The sequence below is a fragment of the Cervus canadensis genome, chromosome 5 (assembly GCF_019320065.1).
Source record: "Cervus canadensis isolate Bull #8, Minnesota chromosome 5, ASM1932006v1, whole genome shotgun sequence".
NCBI lineage: Eukaryota > Metazoa > Chordata > Mammalia > Artiodactyla > Cervidae > Cervus > Cervus canadensis.
The window spans coordinates 44366921-44391699 of record NC_057390.1 but is presented as its reverse complement, the minus strand read 5'-3'; the positions used below and the strand labels follow the sequence as shown (position 1 = coordinate 44391699).

General features: G+C 42.4%; 1 protein-coding gene across 1 annotated transcript in view; it reads right to left on the bottom strand.

Annotated features, from left to right (window-relative positions):
• The window catches only part of USP39 (ubiquitin specific peptidase 39), a 35067-nt gene extending 12264 nt beyond the window's left edge, over positions 1–22803 (bottom strand). Inside the window, exons 1-9 of the mRNA XM_043468723.1 lie at positions 22475–22803; positions 18356–18425; positions 16574–16668; positions 15039–15175; positions 13073–13225; positions 8272–8497; positions 6850–6927; positions 5736–5803; positions 4657–4845 (exon numbers count right to left, since the gene is read on the bottom strand). Coding sequence (XP_043324658.1) covers positions 4657–4845; positions 5736–5803; positions 6850–6927; positions 8272–8497; positions 13073–13225; positions 15039–15175; positions 16574–16668; positions 18356–18425; positions 22475–22742 — 1284 coding nt within the window. The 5' untranslated portion in view covers positions 22743–22803. The remainder of the gene's footprint in view (positions 1–4656; positions 4846–5735; positions 5804–6849; positions 6928–8271; positions 8498–13072; positions 13226–15038; positions 15176–16573; positions 16669–18355; positions 18426–22474) is intronic.
• Positions 22804–24779: the final 1976 nt, after the last annotated feature.

The following is a 24779-nucleotide window of genomic DNA, read 5'->3' as shown; positions in this document are numbered from 1 at the left end:
ACAGCTAACATCATACTTACTGGTAAAAGCCTGGATGCTATCCCTCAAGATCAGGTACAAGATAGGATATCTGCATTTTCCACTTCTATTTAACTCTGTACTAGAGATTCCAGCCAGAGCAATCAGGCAATAACACTTAAATAAATATGAAGCATCCAGATTAGAAAGGAAGAAGTAAAACTATCTCTGTCTGCAGATGATATGATCTTGCATATAGAAAATCTTAAGAAATCAACTTCAAAAGTTTGGCAAGGTTGCAGGCTACAAAAATCAATATACAAAAATCAACTGTGGGGTCTTCCCTGGTGGTCTAGTGATTGAGAATCCACCTACCAATGCAGGGGTCATGGGTTCGATCTCTGGTCCAGGAAGATTCCACAAGATCACAACTAAGCCCATGAGCCACAACTACTGAGCCCACTAGCCGTAGAGCCTGCACTCTGCAAATAGAGAAGCCACTGTATTGAGAAGCCTGCACACCACAACGAAGACCAGGGCAGCAAAAATTAAAACAATAAAAATTTATATTAAAATAGTTCAAAACTTATACTCCAAAAACTATAAAACACTATTGAAGAAAATTAAAGAAGATAAATAAATAGAAAAATAACCCATGTTTATGAATCAGAAGACTGCTATTATTAAGTTGGTAATAACTCCCAAACTAATCTATAGATTCAACACAATCCCTGTCAGAATATCAGCTGGCTTCTTTGTAAAAATCCACAAGTTGATCCTCAAACTTGAGAAACTGCAAGGAACCCAAAATAACCAGAACAATCTTGTAAAAGAATAAAGTTGGAGAATTCACAGTTTATAATTTCAGAACTAACTACAAAGTAGTAATAACCAAGACTGTGTTCCGGACATATACAGCAATGGAACAGAATTGAGAGTCCAAAAATAAACCCATGTGTCTGTGGTCAAATGATTTTTCAACAAGGATGCCAACACCATTCAATGGGAAAAGAATTGTCTTGTCAACGAATAGTGCTAAGACAACTAGACAGTCACATGCAAAAGAATAAAACTAGACTTTGTACTTTACACTATATACTAAAATTTAACTTAATACACTACTAAACCCATAAGCCATATCAGTATGTTTCTAGAGAGTGATACAATAAATACTACTGTGTGAAGTTAGAGCTTAAAATTGATGAAGGGTTCATTACACAACTTATGACTGTCATTATCGTTTATATTTTGCTGTTAGGTATTTGTTCCAATGAAAATTTTTCAAAAATGATGCATCATGAAATTTTGAGTGAAGAAGAATTTTTCAGGGAATTTTATGCAGATATTTTCTCTGATTGTCTGAGTGATATATACACTAGTGTCTCAGAAAATGACAGTTCTTCGGAATATAGTTCTGATTCAGATGATGTGAATATTAGACCAACAAAAAGACAAAAAACCTTAGTGACTGATTCTGATATGGAAAGTGTAAATGAAACTCATGGTGCTGGAGAGGGCCCCTTTGCTTCTACAGAAGAGTGAACTGAAGACACTGCAATTCAATTAGAAGATTCTACAGGTGTGTCAGGTGTAACTATTGAATGTAATAACTCACAAAGTGTTAGTGAAATAACAGAATTAGTTTCAGGCTAACCAAAATAAACTTACTGACCACAGGCATTAGTTCGTTTCTGCAAAAATCCCCCATCCTTGGTGGCTCAGATGGTGAAGAATCCACCTACCAATGCAGGAGATGTGGGTTCTATCCCTGGGCTGGGAAGATCCCCTGGAGAAGGAAATGGCAACCCACTCCAGTATTCTTGCCTAGAAAAATCCCATGGATAGAGAAGCCTGATGGGCTACAGTCCATGGAGTCACAGAAGAGCTGGACGTGACTTAGGGACTAAACAACAACAACAAAGGCCTGAAATGTAAGAGCTAAAACTATGATAGTCTTAGAAGAAAACACAGAAGTAAACTTTCATGACCTGGGATTTAAGAATGGATTCTTACATATGACAGCAGAAGCCCACACTATAAAAGAAAAACTAAATAATTTCATCAAAGTTAAAACCTTTATGCCTCAAATGATACTATCAAGAGGGTAAAAATGCAACCTATAGAATGGGAAAAAATATTTGCAAATCATACAATTTGATGAGTGACTGGTATTGAGACTATATATGGAAATCTTACAACTCAATAATAAAAAGATAAACTAATTTTTCAAATGTACAAAGGATCTAAATAAGCATTTCTCCGAAGATGATATACAAATAAGCACATGAAATCAGTCACCAGGGAAATACAAATTAAAACCATAATGAGATACCATTTCACACCTACTAGGATGCTTAAAACCCGAAGATAAACAATAACAAACGTTGGTGAAGATGCAGAGAAACTGGAATACTCGTACACTGGTGGTAGGAATATAAGACACTGTGGTCACTTCGGGTCGCTCAGTCATGTCCGGCTCTTTGGGACCCCATGGGCTGCCGCCCGCCAGGCTCCACGGAACTGCCCCAGCAAGAATACTGCAGTGGGTTGCCAATTTCTTCTCCAGGGAATCTTCCCACCCAGGGATCGAACCTGCATCTCCTGCACTGGCAGGTGGACTCTACCGCTGAGCCACTAGGGAAGCCACAGTGTAGTCACTTTGGAAAACAGTTCTTCAAGTTGCTAAACGTAAGAGTCACCACCCAGCAATTCCACTCCTCAATATCCAGCCAAGAGAAATGAAAACCTGTCCATAACAAAAACTTGTAGACTGACCATGATCTCAAAATTTGTTTCAAAATTTGCAAGCATCAAATGTCATTCAAAACTGATTAGTTGCTGTCTAGGGCAGGGGGACACAAGGGGGTTAAAATGATAACTAAAGGGTGATTAAAAAAAAAAAAATCAATGATGAAAGTATTCTAAAGCTGACCAGATCTGTGGTAGCCCATATCTGTGAATATAGTAAAGCAAAACAAAACAAAACAAAAAAACCTGCACGGGTGGAGGGAGGGGAGGAATTTCACACTGGACATCAGTACCGCATTCACACAGCAAGGCTTTAGCTAAACTCACATTACAACAGTGCTATTAACCAGTTTTATTGATTTCAAAGTTCTGTTTATATAAAAGTTGGTTACAATTTAGTACTTTCCTTAAAAACTATAGATATGAAAAGTGTATACCAATGTTGATGTTTACACTGATTTAAGTAATACTATCATAACAATAAATGTAAACCAATACTGAGGGTCCACAGGAATCTCAATATTACTTATATTTGAACAAACAGTAATAATAGAGACCATGTGGTATAACTGAAAAAGTCAGATGAAAAACCTGACTTTAGATCCCCAGCTCGGTCATGTAAAATCAGTATAAAATAAAACCAAATAAAATAAACAGATCTAGATAAGCCCTAAGGTCTTTCACCTCCCCCAAATGAAATGAGTCTAAAAAAGACAGGGAAAAGGGTCCGGAATGAGGCATCAAGTAAAAAAAAAATTCTTTTTAAGTTTAAAAGAATGAAAAAGGATTAAATTTATCTAGGATGAAGAAAGGAATTAAACCAAGAAACAACTAACTCTGCAGATAAAAAGAAACTTTCAACTTGATGAAAGGTAATGTTATATAGTAAGAATACACTTTTTCATTTTATTTGTATTTTAGTGTTTTTCTTCTGTTTTAATATCTACCTTATATTTTTTAAAAGACTGGAGTTTTTCCTACTTTTGTGAGTTTCTACTCTCCTAAATACCCTCTCCTTTCTCCATACAACCCAGAGGCACTTTAATTCAAGCTGAAGTGTGAAAGTGTTAGTAGCTCAATCATGTCTGACTCTTCATGACCCCATGGACTACAGTCTGCCAGGCTCCTCTGTCCATGGAATTTTCCAGGAAAGAATACTAGAGTGGGTTGCCATTTCCTTCTCCAGGGGATCTTCCCAACCCAAGGATCAAACTCACATCTCTTGCATCTCTTGTTTTGGCAGGTGGATTCTTTACCACCTGAGTGACCGGGAAAGCCCCCAGGTAAAGAATCCACCTGCAGTGCAGGAGACCTGGGATTGATTCCTGGGTTAGGAAGATCCCTTGGAGAAGGAAATGGCAACCCAGCCCAGCATTTTCGCCTGGGAAACCCCATTGACTGAGGAGCCTGGTGGGCCTCAGTCTACGGGGGCACAAAGAGTCAGAAACAACTGAACAACTAATACTTTCACTAACCTTTCAATTCAAGTTGAGTTGAGGGTAAAACAGCAGAAAGTCTGGGAGGCTCAATAAACACCATACACTTTAAAATAAATGCATTACACACACGTGGCGATTTTCAAGTATAAAAAGAAAAACGTCAAAGTGAAAAGGTTGGACTTTCCTGGTGGTCAAGAATCCACCTGTCAATGCCGGGGATACAGGTTCGATCCCTGATCTGGAAAGATTCCACATGCCATAGAGCAACTAAGCCCACAAGCCACGACTACTGAAGTCCATGCTCCTAGAGCCTGTGCTCCACAAGAGAAGCCACCACAATGAGAAGCCCACTCAACACAACAAAACAGTAGCCCCCACTTACCACAACTAGAGAAAGCTCACAGGCAGCAACAAAGACCCAGCACAACCTCCCCTCCTCAAAAAATGATATATTAAAAAAAGAGAGAGGAAGAGAGAGAAAGGGTTATGAGCAGGTGTGCAAATGGGTTACCTTTTCAGTGATGCCGTTGAACTTGGCCAGGATGTTGAAGAGAGGCACCTGGGGGATAATGAGCTGCTCCTTCTCATCCTTGTACAGGGGGGCGGTGGGAAGGTCCAGTGTCAGGTACATAAATGTGGACTCCACCATCGTCTCCTGGTACTCGTCATTATGCAGTAGTTGCTCTTTCTCTTCCGCTGGCTAGAAGTGAGGGAGAAGGAGAAGGAGGGAAGGAGTGTGAGCAGAATAGAATACCACAGCTGGAAAGAAATGAGGTTTCTGGGACGCTTACACTTACTTCATTTAATATTGAAGGCAGAAGGGGTACCCAAGAGACTGTGCAATTCCACAGGCACTTGCACAACTTGTTTGCATGCATGTGTGCTCAATTGTGTCTGACTCTTTGCGACCCTATGGACTGTAGCCCATCAGGCTCCTCTGTCCATGGGAATTTTCCAGGCAAGTGTACTGGGGTGGGTTGCCATTTCTTTCTCCTGGGGATCTTCCTAACCCAGGGATTGAACCCACATCTCCTGCATCTCCTGTATCTCACGCATTGGGAGGCAGATTCTTTACCACTGAGCCACCTGGGAAGCCCTATAGGTTAATGCAAAAACTGGTCTTTCATCTTCAGACAGATATTATTTAAATACCAGACTATCTGAAATCTAGAAAGGTTATCTGAGCTTTTGGAAAAAACACACTAGCACCACCTAGCGGCCAGAACACTGAAATCAGTCATCCCTCCTTATCTATGGTTGCCTCCAGGACCTGCCTTGGATACCAAATTCCGCGGATGACCAAGTCCCAACCAACTGCTAAATGTACACAGAGTGCTTTTATATACAGAAAAAAATCCATGTATAAGTGAACCAGTGCAGCTCAAAACTGTGTTGTTCAAAGGTCAACTGTATAATCAATCACCACCTCCCAAACTTAGCACACTGGTACACAGGAACCTAAGGGACATGCCACTTGGCAGGCGCCTTGAGGAACCTCTTCCTGGAGCAAAAGGCTGTACCAGTTATCTAAGCATCTTTTTGTCAACTCTGAATCCTCTCGGGCAATATAAACCAGTCCAAGCCACTCACCAGATCAGGATGAGGCAGTTTTTTAGTGAAGATCCTCATGGATCCCTGGAAAACGTCAGTTACAATCGCTGTACAAACAGAAATCAAAATGCAACTTCTGTGTTGAAAGCATTTCCAAAATTCAGTCCTAACTCCTACATTTCTGAAATAAATCAGCATCTTACAGCATAAGACCCAAAGCTCTCACTTAAAACCGAAATACTTGTGTAACATATACCAAAAAATTATACCTTTCTACTTATTTGTGTAAATAATTACTCTAGGGGATTTCTAAGACTCTGTGCTCCCAACGTAGGGGCCTTGGTTTGATCCCGGGTCAGGAAACTAGATCCGACATACCAAAACTAAGAGTTTGTACGCCACACGCAACTGAGACCTAGTGCAGCCAAATAAATAAATATTTTTTTAACAATTATTCTATGTCTTTCTTCTCCCCAAGATGGATGGGGTGGACAGGCTGAAGACACCTAAAGAGGGAGCAGGGCCATCTGGTAAAAAGAGCACCAGGCCATAATCCCATATCAAGAAACCAACACCATCAGAACACAGAGAGGAGAAAACTGCGTTAGGTCTCCAAAACAACTTACCTGGTTCGGCAGTCTCTAAGCTAAGAGTTATTTAAGGCATTCTTGAAAAATGTCCAACTACCGCTAAGCCAACCTGGATGCTAAGAACACAGGGACTCAAGGTCTGAGACTATACAGGGAGTCCAGCCTATCTCTCCAAGTATAGGCTCAAGGCAAGAAACTAGCTTTTAGTCTGTTATTCTGAAGAAGCAGCCAGGCCTGAGGACTATAGTCTTCACTCTGGTCCCACCAGCCCACCAGCATGCCTACAACACATTGCCCAGCCTCTCAGTTTAAAACTAGGTCAGGATTTCTAGAGTACAATCATATCCATTTCTACTTTTTAAAAATACCATTATATACAAGCATGCTCTAATAAAGAAAAATGGAAAGGAAACTATTCAGGAACAAGATTTAGCCCATGTGTACAGAGACTCTACCCTAACACAAAAAATACACAGGTAAGAAAAAAGGATGAAAAGTTGCAAAGCGTTTCCAAAAAGAAGCAAACAAAAAAGTGCTCTCCTTCACAAAATAACACGACTTACTCTTTTTTTTCTTCTTCGTGCCCCCCAGAGCTGAGTGTAGAGCATTCAAAAACCAGGACAGAAAATCAACTCCATCCCCTGGAAAAGGAGAGGTGGGACATCAGACCGAATGAAAGTCCAAACCACACGCTGGTTGGCATGATTCCACATTCTAAGTTTTCCTCCTTCCTCTCCGGCCATCCCATCCAGTGGGCAACCTCCTCTATCTGGCCACTACACACTGACACTCCTCAAGGCCAAGGTCTTAGTCTTCTGACCTTTACTCACCCCCTAGACTATCTGGCTCAACCAGAACCTTCAGTCATCATCTCTATTCCAACCCTGAGTCTCATCACCCATCAAAAGTCATTACTGGGAGTTCCCTGGGAGCCAGTGGTTAGGAATCAGCACGTTCACTGCCATGGACCGGGTTCCAACCCTGGTCAGGTAACTGAAATCCTGAAAGTCACACAGCTCAGTCAAAATATTAAAATAATAATAATAGCCATTACTGAATTTCTAAGTCACTCCTCAACAAGAATGTTTTAAAACAAACATGTGACAGCATATCTTACTTAAGAGCTTTCACTGACTCCCCACATGTAATCCAAGTTCCTTATAGCCGTGGAAAATAAACTGAACCACTTGGTCCATCTAGGCACTCATTGTTGGATCCAAAGGTCTGGCTACAAGAGGTCCTCTCTCTGTGCCAGGCACCTCCATGCTCCTGTCCAGTGTCCTCTCTACCTGGAACGCCCACCCCCAGCCTGTCTCCCCACTGCCTAAAACTCAGGTGTCTCTTCCTTCTCTCTGAACCTCAGCTCACCTCCCATGTGTTCAACAGGCCTCTTTGCCCTATGTACCCTCCCACAGCATGCTGTGCTTCTGCTATCACAGCACTTAACACCTATAATCATCTTTCTACAGAACTATCTTCCCCCCTAGAACAGGAGCTCCTGGAAGGAAAAAACTGTGTTTTTTAACCCTGCAGCATTAAAAACTAGCACCATCAGTGAATGGTCAATCAACTGACCTGGAAACTAGAGAGTATCATATCACATCCAGGGACTATGAGCTACTCGTGTGGCAATAAATCACTGGGTTTGGAGGGATAAAAACAGTCAGAATAGAACAGTCTGCGACATGACAAAATGAGAAGCAAAAGTGGCAGGCACTTAATAATGGTTGGTGGCTTTTCCAGCCTCCTGGTTTTCCCGAGTCGTAGTTTAGTTCAGCAAATGAGACAGACTTCCTATCCAGCTGACAAGCCCTGGGACTCTGGGCAGGGCAGGCTGGTGAAGGAAGAGTGAGGAACCTGAACATGCTATGCACTGGCCACTCGCTCCGGCTGCTGCAGAGTTCACTGCAAAGTAGAAGTAAATGTGCTCACCAAACTAGTGCTGTTGCCCAAAAGTCAGAAGACACGAATTACTCCTTCCTTACCCTGTTTTGTGATCTGAAAAGTCTTCTTGCTGCAGAGGACAACAGCCTGCAGCATTTCATGGGGAGAGACGTGTGCCTTGAAATTGCGAGGGTTCCAGAGTTTTCTCATCAGCTCTCCGAAACGCTGGACCAACAAGAACATGATATCCCCAGGAGGACGTTTGATATTCTTATAATTGTCTTCTTCCAGGAAGTAGTTCCGGAGAGGAGGAACGTTAGACAGAGCCTGGAAATCAAACATTCCAATTAATCCACAGCCCTTCGGCCCGACCCCTGGGACTTAGGCTCATCTACTTAAGCTCTTCTAAAAACTGCTTCTAAAGTAAAGGTGTCTTTCCCACACGTGGTATTAAGAGGGTGGTAATAAAGCCATACAACTGTATATAAAAATAAATGTACTCTGTTATGATGGATAAATAGTCAAAGAGTTTAAGAGAATAGAAATTAATTTTATCTCATTAAGCAAAAAGATAAAGACCCACCATGTTAGTTCAGGAAGAAACACATGCTTATTAGTGTGATATATGAAATGGGGAAGGAGACCACAGAACAGACCCTAAATAAATACAGTCTCAGGTCTTTTCTGATAGGGTCATGAATCCTCATCAGCATTGTGCTTACCATGAGCACAACTTTCTTTGACAGGGTAATCCCTTTAGCAAGGAGTATGGAAAAATGCTGCTAAATATATAAACCCAGGCATCTCTGGGGAAAACAATTCAGGGGGCAACTCAGGATAATGATAGAGGTGATCAGGAAAGCCTCTACAAGTTTGGGGCTTCCCTGATGGCTCAAACAGTAAAGAATTTGCCTGCAACGCAGGAGATGCAGGTTCAGTCCCTGGGTCAGGAAGATACCATGGAGGGGGAATGGCAACCCACTCTGGTATTCTTGCTTGGAGCATCCCATAGACAGAGGAGCCTGGCGGGCTACAGTCCATGCGGTAGCGAAGAGTTGGACATGACTGAAGCAACAGCCCGAAAGTCTACAAGTTTAGCTCAGCTAAAGAAACAAGGATTTCCTGCTGAGAAACTGAAAGTAAAAGTTGCTCAGTCATGTCCAACTCCTTGCGACCCCACAGACTGTAGTCCATGGAATTCTCCAGGCCAGAATACTGGAATGGGTATCCTTTCCCTTCTCCAGGGGATCTTCCCAGCCCAGGGATTGAACCCAGGGATCAAAACCAGGTCTCCTGCATTGCAGGCGGATTCTTTACCAGCTGAGCCACAAGGGAAGCCCTTCCTGCTGCGAGTTACTCTCAAAAGGAAAAGCGTGTGGATAAAGTTTATCCTAGTTCTGTTATTCATGCTCCACTGTGGACAGAGGTTGCTCCCTGGCTTCAGTGACAACACAAATAGCAGGTGTCCTCAGAGAGAAATTAATCAGCTCTGTGGACTACTTGGTCCATTCAGTAATATTTTAGTGGAAACATCACAGAGGATTTGTTCATCTACTTACATGTATAAATAAAAAGAACTTCCTATAGGGGCTAAAATCCATCACAAAGTCACAACTTCCCTGACTGTATTCAAAACCCTATCTGTCCTCGAATAGTCTTCACAAAGCCATGAGAGGCTGTAAGAGGAAAAGTCAGCAAAATCTCTCTCCATCTAAGAACTCAACCTTTCCAAGGACCAGAAACATTCAAATACTAAGATCAAGGCATCTGGTCCAAATACTTCATGGCATATAGATGAGGAAACACTGGAAACAGTGAAAGACTTTATTTTCTTGGGTTCCAAAATCACTGCAGATGATGACTGCAGCCATGAAATTAAAAGACACTCGCACCTTGGAAGAAAAGCTATGACAGACCTAGATAGTGTATTAAAAAGTGTATTAAAAAGACCTTTGCTGACAAAGGTCTGTATAGTCATAGCTATGATTTTTTTCCAGCAGTCATGTAGGGATGTGAGAGTTGGACCATAAAGAAGGCTGAGCACTGAAGAATTGATGCTTTCAAACTGCAGTATGGAGAAGACTCTTGAGAGTCCCTTGGACAGCAAGGAGATCCAACCAGTCAATCCTAAAGGAGATCAACCCTGAATATTCATTGGAAGGATGTTGGAATATAACCACGGGCTTATTGATTATTAACTGTTTGAACACATAACATGTGAATGATGGGGTTATTGTGATTGTATTTACCCTTCCTTTGTAAGCCTCAGGGGATTTGGGCTGGTGGGTTTGGACACGTACACATGGGGTATAAAAGATTTTCACAAATGCTGGTCGGGGTCCTTGGCTAAGAGGAGACTCTGCCTTGGACCCGCCAGTATAATAAACTGCACTCCACTATCAAAAAAAATAAATAAATAAAGTTAAAGCTCCAGTACTCTGGCCACCTGATGCAAAGAGCTGACTCACTGGAAAAGACCCTGATGCTGGGAAAGATAGAAGGTAGGAAAAGAAGTGAACAGAGGATGAGATGATTGGATGGCATCACCGACTCAGTGGACGTGTTTGAGCAAGCTCCGGGAGATGAAGGACAGGGAAGCCTGGCATGCTGCAATTCATGGGGTTACAAGGAGTCGGACACAACTTAGCGACCAAACAACAAGGGACCAGGCATGACACCAACAGCAGATGGCAAAACTCAAGAGATATGTTTTTGCAATGTTTTACCCAATTCTTTATGCAAAAATACCATACACAAAGTTTAAAGGCCAACCAAATAAGAACTAGAATATGTGCAACACACACATACACACATATATATATATATAAATATACACATACTTTTAAAACTCAATATAAAAAAATAAAATAAAATAAAACTCAATATAGTGTAACACATAGAAAAATGAGCACATAAGGCCCACAACTCATGAAAAAATGTAAGAATCAACTTTAGAAATTAATTTTAAAAAGTAAGTTAAAATGGAGATACTTTTGATGGAGTTCTTCCATCAAAATGGAAGAACTTTTTTTTAATGGTAAAAGTGACAATGTGACACCCCTTTGGGACTCCTCCTACACTGTTAGTAGAAATGTATCAATAAATTGGTGTAGCGACTATGGAGAACAGCATAAAGGTTCCTTAAAAAACTAAAAATAGAGTTACCATAAGATCCAGCAACTCCACTCCTGGGCATACATGCACCCTAATATACATGAAAGCACTATATACAATAGCCAAGATACGAAAACAACCTAAATGTTCATCGACAGATAAATAAAGATGTGATACACACACACACACACACACACACACACACACACACGGAATACTACTCAGCCGTTAAAAAAAAAAAAGAATGAAATAATGCCACTTGCAGCAGCATGGATGGACCTAGAGATTATCATACTAAGTAAAGCCAGAAACAGAAAAATTCCATATGATATCACTTACATGTGGAATCTAATACACAACACAATTTATCTATGAAACAGATTCACTGACACAGAAAACAAATTTATGGTTACCAAAAGGGATAAATTAGAAATTTTAGATTAGCAAATAAAAATTACCATATTTAAAATAAACAACAAGGTCCTACTGTATAGCATAGGGAACCATATTCAATATCCTGTAGTAAATCATAAGAGAAAAGAATATGAAGAGGAAAATAAATATCTATAACTGATTCACTTTGCTGTTTATCAGAAACTAACACAACATTGTAAGTCAACTATACTTCAATTAAAAAAAAAAAAAGAGCAGCCTTTTCTGTGGCTGGTGGGTTTATAAACCAGTACAACTCCTCTATAGCCTAGAATCAAGGCTCACAGTGCATTAATACAAGAAGTGAAGGTTGAATGAATCAAATTCAACAAAACAGAATGACATGTAATCATTAAGGATGCTGTACAAGAATATTTATTGATTTCACAATAGGCTTTTAAGTTGAAATATATACAAAGATACACACATATACTATGTTACTTTCTAGATTAAAAATCCAAGTATTTGAAAAGTCTAGAAAAGAAATAAAACAAAATGTAAGAGTGTCACAAAAAGTGCAAGACTATATATATTGAAGGATACACACTGCAACACTGGTAACAGAAAAAACCCTGAGACAAGTGAAATTTTATCTATCAATTGAGGAATAACAAAATAAAATAAACCATAATATTGCCACATGACATTATGCCTCTGTGTGTGTGTGTGTGTGTGTGTGTGTGTGCGCGCGCGCATATGTGTGTGTGTTTAGAACAGTTCTGGGGCTCTCTATACTGTTAACTACCCCAGGACAGAAGGAATAAAGCTCTCATGTTATACTTTCTGTATCTTTCTTCCCCACTCTCTGCAATTTGTTTGTAGTTTAATCATTTTTTTTTGAGTGAGGCAGAATTACTGTTAATTTTCTTATTTACTCTTATCAATATTTTCTACAATGTACACTATTACTCATGTGATTTTTTTTAAAAGCAAAACTTAATTGAAAATAGGACAACTTTGGCTTTCTGCTTTTCCCATTTCAGGGTTTACACACAAGGACAGGAGAGTGACACCTCAGAGCCAACACAATGAACATCTACACCATGGGGAAAAAAAAGCATCACCTAGCACACATGTCTCTTATTCGGTCCTGCAGGCCACAGGCAGATTCTACCCCTCATTCCCCATACACTCCAGAGGCTGAAACAGGCCCACCATTTGGCAGCAGCCCTCAAGCAGACACAGGAGAGTTCTGCTTGGTGCAGAACAAATAGGCCAGCAGAGTTCCCAGCAAAGAATCAGGATCTGAGGACCACCAGGTCACCAGACTCCACCAGAAAGCAGTCGTTTCCTGGCTGACCTTCAGTGTTCCTAGGTTGCCCCCTCCCGCACAGTTCCCATCCCATCCTACCCTACCTGAAGGACGGCGTTGGCGTAGTCATTGGCCTTTATGTTATTCAGGCCCACAATACCTGGCAGGTAAGTGGTGCCATCATATGCCCGGGACAACTTGGCTTGCTTGTCCAAGTTAGCGATCTGCTGCTTTGTGAAAGTGGGCTTCAACACATACTGCAAAACAAAAGAAAATTCCAAATTGTTTTAGGACAATCTATAGAGCTGACAGGACATATTTGCAACAGCAATTTCTACCAAAAGCAAAAAATACTTTGCCATGAACAGCCACCCAAAGGGTTCCCAACAGTAGGTCTAAGGATGGAGGTGACATGGAATGGGCCCACTGCACACTGCTCATCCATAAAGAGGTGATTATCAAAAACCCAAAATCACTGAGTCCCAGGCCTTCCCTCAGAGAGCATGTCTGGCCAACCCCATAACAAACAACAGTGAGAAACTGCAGGATACTCAAGTCTGCAGGCGGCAGGAGTCTGAGTTCCAGGTAGGAGCTCACGCAGGGTCAGCACGTGGGCCGATGCATAAGCAGGAATGTCATTCCCCCTCTCTGTGGAGGTCTGAGATGCTGTGACTCCCTGCGACTGGAGGGGCAGGATCAGACCCTTCCCAGTCCTAGAGTTACGAGGGTCATTAGGTCACAGCCTGGTCAGAGGGCGCCACTGACTCACTGTGTTTCTGTTTTATGTTTTGGTTTTTCGGCCAAGAGGTATGTGGGGTCCCAGCTCCCAGACCAAGGATCGAACCTGCACCCTCTGCATTGGAGGCATAGTCTTGACCACTGGACCACCAGAGAAGTCACCACTGACTCACTTTGAAAGCTTGAATTTAATAAAAATAAGCTTGAATTCCTTTCAGTTTCTCCCTCTGTGTATAACCACTTAAAACTTCAATTTTAACAGGACTATGAAACTTATGGAAGTGAGGTAAGTAGTGTTTCAAACACTCTGAACACCAACCTTTCCTTAAATAGAGCATTCCACTCTACTGAACATGCAGCCACTTGCTGAAAAGGAAAACAATAATCAACAGTTCCAACAGTAATCAAAGCCCAAGAGGATTTTCCAGGCTCCCCACTTAAGTACAGGGACTCCTGGCATAAGGCACAAATCGGAGCCTGCAGGTGGAACATGTTGGCCATTTTGGCCACATCATGTCAAAAGGAGCCGTGCATGTGTGCTAAGTCACTTCAGTTGTGTCCAGCTCTTTGCGACTCTATGGACTAGAGCCCATCGGGCTCCTCTGTCCATGGGGATTCTCCAGGCAAGAATACTGGAATTGGTTGCTATGCCCTTCTCCATGGGATCTTCTCCACCCAGGGAGCGAACGCATGTCTCTTAGTCTTCTGCATAGGCAGGCAGGTTCTTTACCACTAGGGCCACCTGGGAAGTCCAAAAGGAGCTGTGAACTGGTATAAATCTCTGTCCTACACCTGGCTATACCAGGCTCAATTCACATCACTACACCAATGTGTGGAAGGGTAATTTATTTCACAAAAATGCTTTCACTCCAATTAGAAAGGAGCCTTATTTCTTCAGTCCTAACTAAAAAACGAAATGATAGCTAGGCTGCAGACCATGGGCCATGACTACGAATTGTGGGACTTCCCAGGCAGCTCAGTGGTCAAGAATCTGCCTGCCAATGAAGAAGAAGTAGGATTGAGCCCTGGGTCAGGAAGATCCCCTGGAGGAGGAAATGGCAACCCACTCAAGTATTCCTGCCTGGAAAACCCCATGGACAGAGGAGCCTGGTGGGCTACAGTCCATGGGATCCCAGAGAGTCAGATATGACTACGCGACTGAGCACACATGACCTCTTTCTTCAGTTTCCCTGGTTCCTCCCAAAGGGAAAGAAGATTCTCCAAGTCCAAAGGACTGAGACTCTTTCCTGACCTTCAGTGGGGCAGACCCCCAGGAGCCCTGACGTAGCTCCCAAGAGAACTAGTTCCAAACCAATCCTCTTGGACACGCACCGTGATATCCTCTAGTGAGGAATCGATGATCTCATAGTTGTCAGGGAGGCAGTAAAACTTGAGGGTGTGGAGGTTGAGGAAGACATGGTGACTAAACTGGACACTGTGAATGTAGGCGTGAGACTTCAAACCCCGGCCTGCAGGAAGGAGGGAAGGCTGTGAGAGAAGCACAAACTCCAGAAGCACACCGATCGCGTGTAATTTTCCCTTCTTCATTTTGTACCAGAACATGTTAATATCAGCAAAAACAAAGTACTACACCATTCATGAAAATTCATCTCTGCATGAACTCCTCTCATCATACAAGTTAGCAAGAAAGAATAGCACTTTATTCTCTAGACAGCATAAAACATAGGGGGACTAATTTCACATACACAAATATGGAAAACGTGTGGGTATCTGTGAGTATGTGCATATGTGTATGTATGTATGTGTGAGTATGTATATGTGTATGTATTCAAGCTAGTTTCATGTGCTATCAGAAACTAGGGATATACATATATATATTATAAATAACACACGTACATACACATATGTACGTATCGCCATCATCACTTAGTCCTAATTTTTCAGCTGCCCACATTCAGGACAATCCCATATCTACGTAACCTTTGTTCACGTTACCACTCCTTTCTAGAATATTTCACCCTTCACCCATTCAAACTCTGTATTTCCTGCATAGAGAGAACAAGTTTCTCCTCCACCTCCTTCATGAACTTGACACAAACATTCCAGCTAACAGTGATCTTTGCATATTTCAACTCCTACCATCCTTATTTATTTACACTCAGTGCCACATGGGCCAGCAGTGATCTTTATGGTCTTAACAGAGTTTGCTGATAGTTTTATGTGTTACCCTTGACTATGTATAAGATCCTTATAAGAGCAAGGAATGTACTTTACATTTCTTCTAAATCCTCCACTATACTGTGCAAATAGCACTAGCTTGGTCTGAATAAACTGCTATAGTTAATTTTCAGAAAAGGACAAAATGAAAAACTCCTTACAGTAAAAGAATTCTCAGAAAAAGACACTGAGTATAGAAAAATATCAGAGATTAAAAAACACAGAGCCGGTCAGCACCAGGGGCCAGCCAATCCCAGAGCTCTCCCCAGTGGTCGGTTCACAGGCCAAACAACCAAACAGAAAAGTTAAATAAATAGCAGCAAGGCCAGAGGCAGTGGGGCTGGAGACAGCAGGGCTTCAGTGGCCTCGCCTGTCCTCATTCACTGGCAACGACCAGCATTAAGCAGAGAAAGCCACCACCTTAAAAAAATAACAATAAAACTAGAGCTTCTGAGATTTCCCACAAAGTCTCACACGTGGTGAGTTCTTTCTCCCTTTCACATGTATTCAGATTCTGACAAATACAGAACCTCCCATGGATTTTCTAAGAGTATTCCAATTTCCTGGGAACAAAGATAAGGTTTATTAGACATGACTCTTAACAGCTGCTTACTCTCTTAAAAAAACAACAACAAAAACCCAAAGACCTGTGGCTAATGCTGAAAACACAATGCAAAATATTTATTTACCTTGAAAATACTTGCCACACACCAGACAAGCATATGCATTAATGTGTGAGAGGGAGATGGAACACAATTTCTCAAAGTCAAAGTCCAGCACACTCCTAAGAGATGAAAACAAGACAGAAACAGTTAATGGTGATGGCTGCCCAGGTGAGCACCTGAGTAAAGCAGCACTGTTGGCTCCATGCTTCCCAGGGTCATGCAGCATCCTTCCAAGAACAGATCAACAATCACATGCAAATTGTGGGGAACATTAACTCTTCTTTACTTAGACATTCGGGCTTTCCTGGTGGCTCAGATGGTAAACAATCTGCCTGCAGTGCAGGAGACCCGGGTTCAATCCCTGGGTTGGGAAGATTCCCTGGGGAAGGGAATGGCTACCCACTCCAGTATTCTTGCCTGGAGAATTCCATGACAGAGAAGCTAGTGGGCTACAGTCCATGGGGTTGCAAACAGTCAGACACAACTAAGCAACTAACACTTTCACCTAGACATTTAATATAGTGCCCCAACCCACCAACCCCCAAAGTAGTGCAAAGGTATCTCTACAATGACCCTCTTCAAGTATCCACATTGAGAATCTCCCATTACTTTCTCTGGAGGAAAAGCCACAAGTAGGACTAAATTAACAGGGCTCCAACAACATTCCAAAGTACAAGACATAAAATGAAGGACATAAAAAGAGTGAATAACCCCTTTCATAAAAGAAAATTTTATTTTTGTCCATTAAAAAAAGTCAGAAGCCTGAAGAATTTTAGGGGAATACCTACAAAAAGATCTATCTGTTCAAGTGCAAAGTCACAGTGAGTACCAGGCAAGTTAGTGATTTAAAAAAAGTTACCTCTAGTAAATCCACAGGTGGCAAGGGTTTTCCTTCTCAAGCATTAACTCTAATTAATTATTAGTGGTCCCTGGAAAGCTGCACTGTCCACTAAAGGGGCCACTAGCCACACACAGCTATTGATGTAAAATAATTGAAATAAAATTTAAAATTCAGTTCCTCAAGCCACGTTTCAAGTGCTCAACAGCCACAAGTGGTTTGTGCCTACCACAATGGACAATTCCACTGTTGCAAAGAGCAATTCCAATGTTGCAAAAAAAGTCCAGTAGTCAAGGCTACAGTAGAGCCTAAGTGAAAAAACCATCCTGTAATGCATCTGGGACCAAAGAATGCATTGGGATGAGAAGACCACCTCTGCTTTAGGACATGTCTTTGTCTGTTTTTCCTTTGCTGAATCCCAGGCACCAAGAGCAGTACCTAGCACATCATGTGTGTGCGTGTTCAGTGGTGTCAGACTCTGCGACTCCATGGACAGTAGCCTACCAGGCTCCTCTGTTGGTGCTATTTCCCAGGCAAGAATATTGGAGTGGGTTGCCATTTCCTCCTCCAGGAGATCTACCTAATCCAGGGATTGAACCCAAGTCTCCTGCATCTCCTGCACTGGGAGGCAGATTCTTTACCCACTGAGCCACCTGGGAAGCCCCAGCACATACTGATTTCTCAATAAAAATTTAAATTGGCAATTGCCATTGATACCATATATCCTTTTATTTCCTCATACAAATTCAAAACGAGCTGAAAGCTCTTTCTGCATGTGCCACCCTAAAACAACATGCCCTCTGACACTTTAAACTGAGGGGAAAGATTAAAAAACCTGGCAAGAAGCACAGTTTCCTGGGCAGAAAGCTTTAGAAGAGATAGTTTCTGAATATATCATACAATACAAAGAATTTTCTACAAAGATTCCATTGTATGTCTGCTGTCCCAGGCATCCCTGTGCTACCCACCTGTTAATGGTATCCAGGTACGGGCAGTGGCGGCTCCTCCGGTCCTCAGAATCCACACGGCCATTCTTTGCTGAAAGGAAAATCATCAAAAGCTCTGAAAATGGGAAACCCATACTCATGGTCAACTACCAGTACAAACAAACAAACACAAAAATGGGAAAAACTAATCAGGACAAGTTCTGTTACAAATAGCCTGAAAACACCCCAAAATGCCCACTTTAACAGAAAGTGAAAGTGTTAGTTGCTCACTGGTATCCAACTCTTTGCGACCCCATGGGCTATGTATAGCCCTCTGTCCATGGGATTCTCCAGGCAAGAATACTGGAGTGGGTTGCCATTCCCTTCTCCAGGGGATCTTCCCAACCCAGGGATCGAAGCCAGGTCTTTTGCGTTGTAGGCGGACTCGTTACAGTCTGAGCCACCAGGCTACAAACTGAGACAATATACTTGAAACACATAAAACCAACAAAGAAATTGCTTGCAGTTACATAAAGAAATCTGGTGAAGAGTTTTTAAAAAAGACAACCTAACAGAAAATGAGGAAGACAGCCCACAAATACATGAAAAGATGCTCAACTTCACCAATAATCAAGAAAATGCAGATTTCCTTGCACAATAATATACCACTTCACATCTACCAGAGAGAATAAAACAAAATCAAGCAATTCCAAGTGTTGACAAATACAAGGAGCAATGAGAAGGCTCATAGACTGCTGGTGGGAATGTAAACTCTTACAATTTCTTAGAAAATAGTGCAGCTAGACTGAAGCTGAAAATATACAGACCCTTTGACCCAGCAATCTCTCTTCCATTAATACTTATATCTACCCTAGAGAACTTCTGCACAGGTGCATCAAGAATATTTTACTAAAAAATATTTATAGCTACAATATTTGAAAGAGATCCAACTGGAAACAACCAACATGCCTACCACATACCAAAAATGGGAGAAATCGGGTTTGATCCCTGAGTCGGGAAGAGAGGAAATGGCAACTCGCTCCAGGATTCTTGCCTGGAAAACTCCATGAACAGAGGAGCCTAGCAGGCTACAGTCCATGGGGTCACAAAGAGTTGGACAGGGCTGAGCATACACACAGGTATCATCAATAGAACACTTTGTTGCCATGAACATCTACCCAAATGAACCTCAACAATGTGACTAGTTTAAAAAAAAAAAAAGGGCAAAACAGAAGACTATATATAGTATGATTCCATTTATAATAAATACAAAATAAAATACAGTTCCACTTAGGGATATATATGAGGTAAAACTATAATTTACCTCATATATATACATGAGGTAAATACATATAAACTATAAAAGTTCATAGTTTATATATATAGTTTATAGTTTTACATATATATAAACTATAAAACAATAAAAATAGAAACAGAAAAACTTCAGAACAGTGATTACCCCAGCAAGCAAGGAAGGCAGATGCAACTGGGAAGGGGCCTGTTGGACCTTCTAAGGTACCGGCTTAAACCTCAACATTCAAAAAACTAAGATCATGCCATCCAGTCCCATCATTTCATGGCAAATATATGGAGGGAAAGTGTAAACGGTGGCAAATTTTAGTTTCTTGGGTTCCAAAAATCACTGTGGAAGGTGACCGCAGCATGAAATTAAAAGATGCTTGCTCCTTGGGAAAAAAGCTATGACAAACCTAGACAGCATATTAAAAAGGAGAGATATCATCTTGCTGACAAATGCCTGTATAGTCAAAGCTATGGCTTTTCCAGTAGTTATGTACAGATGTGCAAGTTGGACCATAAAGAAGGCTGAGTGCCGAAGAATGAATTCTTTCAAATTATGGTGCTAGAGAAGACTCTTGAGAGTCCCTTGAGAGCAAGGAGACCAAACCAGTCAATCCTAAAGGAAATCAACTCTGAATATTCATTGGAAGGACTGATGCTGAAGCTCTAATACTTTGACCACCTGATGCAAAGAGCCGAATCATTGGAAAAGACCCTAATGTTGGGAAAGATTGAGGGCAGGAGGAGAAAGAGGCAACAGAGAATGAGATGGTTGGATGGCATCACTGACTCAAATGGACACAAGTTTGAGCAAGCTCCAGGAGATGGTGAAGGATAGGGAAGCCTGGTGTGTGGCACTCCATGGGGCTGCAAGGAGTCAGACACGACTGAGCATCTAAACAACAACAAGGTATTAGTTAAGCACCACTTCTGAAGCTGAACAGTGTCAGGAGACAATTCTGCATTGCTCTCTCCTGTTTCTGCATGTACTGTGACCAGAGGTACCGACCACCTCCAGATTATCTCGCCAAAGATGCTTGTATAGTGAAGTTTGTTTGTACAGCCTTGGAAGTCAGAGATCATCTGTCCTTACAGAGCAAAGGTGAGGCAAGCTCAAGGCCCACTGTAGAAGACTTGGGTTCTCTAAGCTCAGAGTTGTTGTCTTGTGCGCCCACTCCCTGTGTGTATGGATTCTCATCACGTTGCACTACAGGAACTGACTCAGGAAATGATGATAATTGCTATATTCTGGCTACTGTTATTGCTGCAGAATGCTGTCTGAGGCCCAGTAGTTCGATGTCTTCCAACAGCATCCATGAAACCGTGGCAGGCTAACTTGGTAGTGCACAAACAGGGTCAGACCCTTCACAGTCCTTGACAAGTGGTAGACTTAAGGCTATATATCCACACTCTTCTTTAAACTATACATGTGCGTGACATTTAGTCCATCTTAGTACCTATGATCTATTTCATAATAAAAATAAAGGAAAAAAAAGAAATAAGACAGTAACCACAATTGGTATCCTAGTATGTCCCAGAGAAAACAATCTCCTGACCACAACTAAGCAAAATATCTAAGAAACAATTTCTCTTTCAGAGAAAGGGAAACCTGAGGCTGACAGAATATATAAGTAAAAGAAACCAAAGAATACCCTGAAATTATTAGATTATTCAAAGAATATTTATCAAGTACTTTTCATGAGCAAGGTGCGATCCTAGACTCTGTGTATAATATAAAATATGTCAAATGCAAAACCTTAAGCAAGAAATTTAAGAGTTAATATGAGTATAATCTTTTATTTATTTTATTTATTTGGATGTGCCAGGTCTTAGTTATGGCATGCAGGCTCTTTGATCTTCACTGCAACATGCAAACTCTTAGTTGTGGCATGTGGGATCTAGTGGCATGTAGTTCCCTGACCAGGGCTCAAACCTGCATTGGGAGGGTGGAGTCTTAGCCACTGGACCAGCAGGGAAGTCCCCAAGAATATAATCTTATACAGATAAACAGGCACAGAGACAGAATTATAAAGTCTTGGAGAATGAACAATCCTGGAACAAAGAACACTGCCCCTACAGTGTAGCCTAGTGATATGTTTACCTGCTAACTCACCAGAAAACAAGTATATAGGAAACACGTTCAAATCAGAAGTTCCAAGTTCAGATATGGAAAAGATTAACTGAGCTTAAACAGGAAAAGCTTCAGACGTGATGGAAACCTACTTAGTGACTGGTAAGATATCAACAAGTCGGAAAAGAGTGTACGCACTCCAGAGTACCAAGGCTGGACCAAAAGATCTCCAGCAATTACCAGGAGAAGAATGAGTCCAGCAGAAGGCAGAGAGTACAGTCACAGAAGGGACTGACAGGGCTCTCAAAACTCATGGGTTCCAGGGCTCCTTCCATCGACTTAAAGAGGGACAGATACATGAAACCCCCATTTCCCAAACCAGTGACTCAGTCTCAGAGGCCGGACTAGAATCCAAACCTCCTGGCAGCTACAACTCCAAGTGACAGAGCAGTATAGTCCAAATGCCCAGAGTTCAGGCTCTCCACTCTGAATGGTCTGATTTCAGGAATTACAGCAGGACTCATTTCTCAGGTGTTTTGTAAAAACTCAAGGAGATAACACCTGTAAAACAACGTGCCTAGCCCCGAAGCTAGGCACTCGATAAACGAAAGCTGCCGTTATTATTAATGTTGCTAGAAACATTAGAGTTACGATTACTAAGACAAGTAAAGTCCTCATTAAAAAGCAGTCGAGTTGGATCGCGTGTAAAGTGTGACTTTCCCGCGGGGAGAGAAGGTTGGAGAAAGAAAAAGAAGAACGCGAGAGAGGAGCCCGAGCCCGGCCCCGCGCACCTCGCACCTCCCGCTCAGGTTCCGAGTCCTCGTCGGCCTCGCGCTCCCGCTTCACCCGCACCGCTGGGACCACCGGCGCCGGGGCCTCACGCACGCTCGCCGGCTCGACCTCCCGCTTCACGCGCACCGGGCTGCCCCGGGAGCTCGGCGCCTCGGGCTCCCGCTCCCGATCTCGTTCCCGTTTGACACGAGCCGAGCTGCTCCGCGACTCGGACTCGCGCTTCCCGCGGGTGGAACCGCGAGACTCCCGCTTGGACCGGCTGGACATCGCCACTACCGGCCGAGTCGCCGGGCGCAGCCTCCAGACAAGACAGAGCGCGCGGCAAGCAGCCAATCAGAAGCTGCACTGTTATGGAGTCCAAGGTTCTCTACGAGTCGCCGACCGGGACAAATCACCCCGCAGAGAACTTCGGGGAAGTACTCTGCTTTTTGTGGCCTCTTTGCTGCTGCGAGCGCACCGGAGACCAGTAGGCGGACCTACTGCACTTTACCCTTTTCCGGTTTAAAGAGGCAAGAACCTTTTACTGACTGCGGAATTTCTGGATAACAGAAGCTGTCATTGGACCCCCGGTGTCTTCAAGACACTTTGTGTCCCGAAACCAGAATTGGGAGGTCGTCTCCACAGTCTCCGCTCCTCAAAGATCGACACCCCTGCACAGAACCAGGCGACATTCCCAAGTCATACCCTTTTTGGAGGAACGTGGCGACTCTTAATTCCACATTTAGAGGAATCACAGAAAAATGCGAACGACGAGCAGAGAGAAACTAGAGAGTGACGTCAATAAAGCTGAAGCTTCAGGGCCTGTGACTTTCATGACCCCTTCCACAACCCTGAACTACTTTACAGTTCTACTAAGGTGTGACTGATATACAATAAAATGCGCGTTTAAAGTGTTCAGTTGAGTCGTTCAGTCGTGTCCGACTCTGCGACCCCACGAACCGCAGCACTCCAGGACTCCCTGTCCATCACCAACTCCCGGAGTCCACCCAAACCCAGGTCCATAGAGTCGGTCATGCCATCCAACCATCTCAACTTCTGTCCTCCCCTTCTCCTCCTGCCCTCAATCTTTCCCAGTATCACGGTCTTTTCAAATGAGTCAGCTCTTCGCATCAGGTGGCCAAAGTATTGGAGTTTCATCTTCAACATCAGTCCTACCAATGAACACCCAGGGGCTGATCTTTAGGATGGACTGGCTGGATCTCCTTGCAGTCCAAGGGACTCTCAAGAGTCTTCTCCAACACCGTAGTTCAAAAGCATCAATTCTTCGGTGCTCAGCTTTCTTTATAGTCCAATGTTCACACCCATACATGACCATTGGAAAAACCATAGCCTTGACTAGACAGACCTTTGTTGACAAAGTAATGTCGCTGCTTTTTAATATGCTGTCTAGGTTGGTCATAACTTTCCTTCCAAGGAATAAGCGTCTTTTAAGTTCATGACTGCAGTCACCATCTGCAGGGATTTTGGAGCCCCCCAAAATAAAGTCAGCCACTGTTTCCACTGTTTCCTCATCTATTTGCCATGAAGTGATGGGACCGGATGCCATGATCTTCGTTTTCTGAATGTTGAGCTGTAAGCCAACTTTTTCACTCTCCTCTTTCACTTTCATCAGGAGGCTCTTTAGTTCTTCTTCACTTTCTGCCATAAGGGTGGTGTCATCTGCATATCTGAGGTTATTGATATTTCTCCCAGCAATCTTCATTCCAGCTTGTGCTTCTTCCAGTCCAGCGTTTCTCATGATGTACTCTGCATATAAGTGAAATAAGCAAGGTGACAATATATAAGCTTGACGTACGCCTTTTTCTATTTGGAACCAGTCTGTTGTTCCATGCCCAATTCTAACTGTTGCTTCCTGACCTGCATACAGATTTCTCAAGAGGCAGGTCAGGTGGTCTGGTATTTCCATCTCTTTCAGATTATTCCACAGTTTATTGTGATCCACACAGTCAAAGGCTTTGGTATAGTCAATAAAGCAGAAATAGATGTTTTTCTGGAATTCTCTTGCTTTTTCGATGATCCAGCAGATGTTGGCAATTTGATGTCTGGTTCCTCTGCCTTTTCTAAAACCAGCTTGAACATTTGGAAGTTCACGGTTCACATATTGTTGAAGCCTGGCTTGGAGAATTTTAAGCATCACTTTACTAGTGTGTGAGGTGAGTGCAATTGTGCGGTAGTTTGAGCATTCTTTGGCATTGCCTTTCTTTGGGATTGGAATGAAAACTGACCTTTTCCAGTCCTGTGGCCACTGCTGAGTTTTCCAAATTTGCTGGCATATTGAGTGCAGCACTTTCACAGCATCATCTT